At 32.5% G+C, this 5,126-nt stretch overlaps 1 protein-coding gene across 1 annotated transcript in view; it reads left to right on the forward strand.

Annotated features, from left to right (window-relative positions):
* The window catches only part of LOC111703880 (uncharacterized), a 6,531-nt gene that overhangs the window by 327 nt on the left and 1,078 nt on the right, over positions 1-5,126 (forward strand). The window contains exons 2-8 of the mRNA XM_023475962.1: positions 392-446; positions 1,074-1,161; positions 1,438-1,498; positions 2,356-2,430; positions 3,666-3,731; positions 4,235-4,328; positions 5,002-5,103. Coding sequence (XP_023331730.1) covers positions 392-446; positions 1,074-1,161; positions 1,438-1,498; positions 2,356-2,430; positions 3,666-3,731; positions 4,235-4,328; positions 5,002-5,103 — 541 coding nt within the window. The remainder of the gene's footprint in view (positions 1-391; positions 447-1,073; positions 1,162-1,437; positions 1,499-2,355; positions 2,431-3,665; positions 3,732-4,234; positions 4,329-5,001; positions 5,104-5,126) is intronic.

Genomic DNA, 5,126 nt, shown 5'->3' on the forward strand with positions numbered 1-5,126 from the left:
ATATCCATTTTATCCCTCCCGCCCATCCTAGCCGCAGCGCTCGGCCCAGAAAGTATCTTAACCTAACCTAATCCGAAATAACAAAATAATAAATAATAATAAATTTGTGCGTCGGGGGGGTCAAATATAAGATTTGTATCATCAGCGGGAAAGAAACATTATTGAGTGGATCCGCCGTGTTAAGTATTTTCGTACATTGTATGGTAGTCGAAGTACTTAGGTGAGAAATATTGATAAGACGTTAAGTTCGGTGTATTAAACTCGCTTTCTGACCTCCCCCACCTTCATAGATCGATCAAATTACGTCCATGTCTAAAATTGATGAAGGGAGAGGTCCTGTTTGGGTTAAAACCCTGATATGTCAGCTTAGAATCTTATATATATATTGTAGGGCGGAGTTAAAGAACACCGTTTATGTAGAAGGAGAAGAGAGCATTCTTTCTCAGGTATATAGTCAGAACATATATCTATCCCGATTCCGTCTCATATAACTCTTAATCTAGAACGTTGTAGTTAAATGCTGGAAATTGCAAATTGCAAAGGGATTTAAATTTTTGAAATATTTGCATATCCCGTTTAAACCTCTTTCTAAGTAACCATGAGATAAGTATCGTCTCTGTTCTATCTCTCTAGGCACGGTGAATTATCAGAATTTACTATATTATCTAGAGCTTTTATCAGCAATTCTCTTCACCATTGAAAATAACCAATTTTTAGCTAGAATAACAAAGATATCTTGTTCAGCCTGATAAAGGTTTAAATGGGAAAGTTGTGAATCTGGACGGGTCACTTGAAATTACGTTAGCACTATGGAGTCTCTTTAAATCATAAAAAGCTATTTAAGGGATATTTCTGAGTGGTCTTATTAATTAAGTTTGCCCTTGATTACTGCCGGAAATTGAATATTCTTAATTACAGATTCTTTATGCAAGTCTTCCTCAATATTAATTAGATAGAGGTTACCAGTGTGAATCGGAGTGTTTAAATAGAGGACTATTTGAAACTAACAAACTACTTCTTCGGTCCCTTTAAGGTTGACATTGACACATCTTAATTTATTGATAATACTTAAGGCTCGTTTCCTGCAGGAAGAAACTCGTATTTTGAAATCTGCTCCCCCTGATGGATTTGTAGAGGATAAGGGAGTTCAATACTACTTAGGTCTGGTTTGTTTTTATCTAAAAATTACCCCCTTGTGTGTTTCTTCAAATTTACTAAGTAAAAAAGAAGAAAGTAAAAAATTAAAAGGCAACTTTTTCATTCTCGTTGATATTCTATACCCAAAAATTCATTGATTTTCTCTTAAAAATCATTGAATAAATCATTGATATTCCCCAATTCAGCTAATAAAAGCATATACATGAAAAATTATTAGAAATAATTATATAAACGATAAGCAGTAATTTATTCATGTAATAAATCTGTTTTTGTTTTCAGCCCTTGGTATACTTGAGAAACAGATAAAGGAGCTCAGAAGTATCACTAGTATAAGTGAAAGGTACGACCGTAAAATATTTTGATATTTATCATATATACCCACAACACATACGAGGGGAGGAAGGCCAGCCACAACAATTTCTCGTCCGAGCCACCTGGTAATCCTCGTTCTTTGATTTTTTTGTCTTAAAGAGTTTCCAATTCTTGAAAATAAAACTATTTTTAAAAATCTGGCCACGTTAGGGCATAAAATATAAAACTAAAGTATTGCAATGATTACAACATATTGGAATCTTCAAACCCATGAGAATGTCAAAATTTATTTAGGTAAAACTTAAATCTCTTCTGCTTCCATATTGCCTATCCTTCGTAATATAAGATAAATAGCAAAATGTTCGGCATACTTCTGCCTATAATTTTCCCCATGGAACCACCCAGAAAAATACTATGGTTTTCAGTACTATAGTTAACAAAAAAAAATTGAAGTTCGATAAAATTGGAATATTTGAAAAAGCGCGTAAAAAGGTTGAACATTATTAAAGACATTAAGCTTGAAATCTTTAATTCAATTGAAACTTTTTTTGGATGTACAAAAATTTGAAATATCATTTATGCCCTAACGTGGCTTGATTATTAAAAAATAGTTTTATCTAGAAGGACTAGACACTTAAAAAAAAATATTGAAAGGACGAGGATTTCGAGGTGGCTCGGACGAGTAAATGAGGAGAATGTGGCTCGGACGAGAAAATTAGGAGAACGTGACTCGGACGAGAAATTGTGGTGGTTGGCCTTCCTCCCCTCCACATATAGTTATTTGTCCATAATAGAATCAGCAAGCATCTTAAATCCAAAAAGTTTTTTCTTTGCTGCTCCATTTTTCTTAAAAATTAGTGTATATTATTTTATTTTTTGATTTAGTCATATCACGAGCAATCAGCAGATTTTAAAAGAACTTGATTTAGTCATCGCAGAACAAGAGAAACTCGTGAGCAAGTAAGTTTTAGAACTAGACTTTAAACTAGGAAATATCCATGTATTAAAAACAATATTTATTAAAATATTTTATCCAAGAAACCAGTGCTTAGGATCCATTTAATTTCGATGCGGATCCGGATCCGAATCCTGGATCCGCACTGGAAAAAATGGATCCGGATCCGGATCCAGGTCATTTCTTTAAGATTTACTGAATTTTTTAACAAAAAATAATTTTCAAATTTTTTGTTTTATTTTTTTCGCTCATTTTTATCCTAAAACTTAATATAAAGTATGGTTTTCTTACAGAAAATTTAAAGTCCTCATTGATTGTCCATTTTGGAGGGGATGATTTTGAGAATCGGTTTCATAAAAATTATTCTAAAAAGACGAAGAAAAATGTAAGACAATTTCTAAAGTAAACAAATTAGATGTTTAAAAACATATTTTTCATTTGAAATTTGTCAATAAATCAATGTTAGAATCAATTTTTTCTTTTCATCATTATAATGATTTTCTTGTTCTTGAATTTGTAGGCAGATTTCTTCAAATGTTGTGTTTTCATTAAAAATTCCAGGAAATCTACAAAAAATGATTTTAAAAATTGACACATTACATTGGATTTGCGCTCTTGCTGAGCAAATATGCACCGTAAAAACGTCTAATAGGTCTCAAATGAATCCAAACTTTTTTTTCAATAATACTGCAATCTTAGTTCAACTACCACACATTTCTGGTCACTCTCTTTAAGCCTGTTAAAAACAGTGCAGATCCATTTAATTTTGATGCGGATCTGGATCCAGGTCATGAACAGTACAAAAGATTTACTGAATTATTTTAACAATGCAGATTTGTCAAAAAAATAAATTCTTTGTTATTTTTATGCTAAAACTTGATAAACCATTCGGAGATCCAGAAATTTTTATAATCATCATTTTTCAATAGTTTTTGGTTCTGAGAGTAAAAATGCTTTTTTTTGCAGTTTTTGGATGATATTTTGTCCCTTGGATCAGGATCCGTGGATCCGCATATTTTTGCGGAAACGGATCCAGGAAGCCGAAATCTTACGAGCCAACAGATCCCGATCCTAATCATTGGAGTTTAAAATATTAGCACATATTAGTAAGAAATGAGGCAAAATTTTAAATATTTTGAATCTCTTTATTTAAAGTGTTGTTACCAATTATGAACATTTGCAGAAAAAAACTTATTATTTTCAACAAAATTTTTATTATTACGATATTTTTACTACATAGGATGGAAAATGTGGTTGCTGAAAGAACAAAAGAGGCCCTGACAGATGCTGGAAAAGCCGCAGCGAGGTATTTTAACCAAACTTTTATCCAATTTTAAGGATTTGATAATGATGATTTTTTTTAGATCCCCTCGATCGTGAATCTTTAAAGGGACTTTAAACGTTATTATAAGTTACCCTCCATACAAATATGCTGAATCGAAAATTGTTTAATTCGAATAATCTCTCCAATGCTGCTTATATACAATGCGCAATTTACTTTCCTAGAAGATCACAAATGAAAATAAACAGTTTTAAGAAACAAAAACTTGATCAGGCAAAGAATTGAAGAGTACCATAGCTAATCCGTCATTGCTATCTTTACATAGAGGGTCGCTAGAGATTGCACTTACAATCCTTTAATAGTGGTCTCAGGGTTTGGACTAAGATTTGGTTTTAATGGAAAAAAACTGAACAATTTTATTCTGATTCAGATTAACATTCGATTTGGATGTGTGGATCTGCATATTTTTTCGGATCCCAATCGGATCTTAGTGTTAGTTGATTGATAATCACATATTTCACCCGCAGGAGAAAAGCGGAGAACGAGCTGCGAGCTACCAAGATGATCTACAGGGACTTCAAGACGTTCTTCCGTGAGTACCTTAACAAAGTGGGAAGCTTGGTAAGACATTTATCTTAGTAGTTGTAAGTAAGACTTGCATGGAAAATCTTGGTGGTCATTGTTTTTACCGCCTTTTGACCAACACTACCGACCCATGATTCTTTGAACAGAGGGACGTTCAATTACTTAAAACGTCCATTGGGACAATTAAGTAAAATATCCACTCTGCAAAGTTTTCATGAAAAAATTCACACATTTTTATCTCGTCGATAAAATTGTGTACAAATATTTTTTCGGGAAATTTAAAATTTGACTTAACCACGGGTTTCTTCCACCAATTTTGCCTACAAAACATCCCTCGCTATGCTTTGGATGTTTTGTTGGCTAAATTGGTCTTTGGAAGACTTAGTTAGGTAAAATTTCCTGAACTACCCTGTAAATTAGTTGTAAATAATTAAAAACACTTTTAAGAACTAACAACCGTCTGCACTTTTATTTTTAACTTACTACTTTAATTAGAAATTTCTGCTCTTAAGTTTTATTTCATCTATTTTTCGATTACACTTTTTTGATATTGAAAAGACTACGATAATCTTATGAGAAAAAAATGTAATTATGTAAATTTTTAAACTCGATGAAATAATCTTGATGTATTCTTTAACTCTAGTCGACTTTTTTTTATATTGAAAAGACTACGATAATACCTTTTATTAAACCATCTTATATTGAAAAGGACCCCAGCATAGAGGGAGATGATGTACCTGTGGGGTATCTTCTACAGACCTTGTGGTCTACCTTCCAGGAGGAGGATAGGGAAGGATGGATCAATATTCAGGTAAGTTTATTTTGCCTACAGTC

Source organism: Eurytemora carolleeae, unplaced genomic scaffold (genome assembly GCF_000591075.1).
Source record: "Eurytemora carolleeae unplaced genomic scaffold, Eaff_2.0 scaffold401, whole genome shotgun sequence".
Taxonomy (NCBI): Eukaryota; Metazoa; Arthropoda; class Copepoda; order Calanoida; family Temoridae; genus Eurytemora; species Eurytemora carolleeae.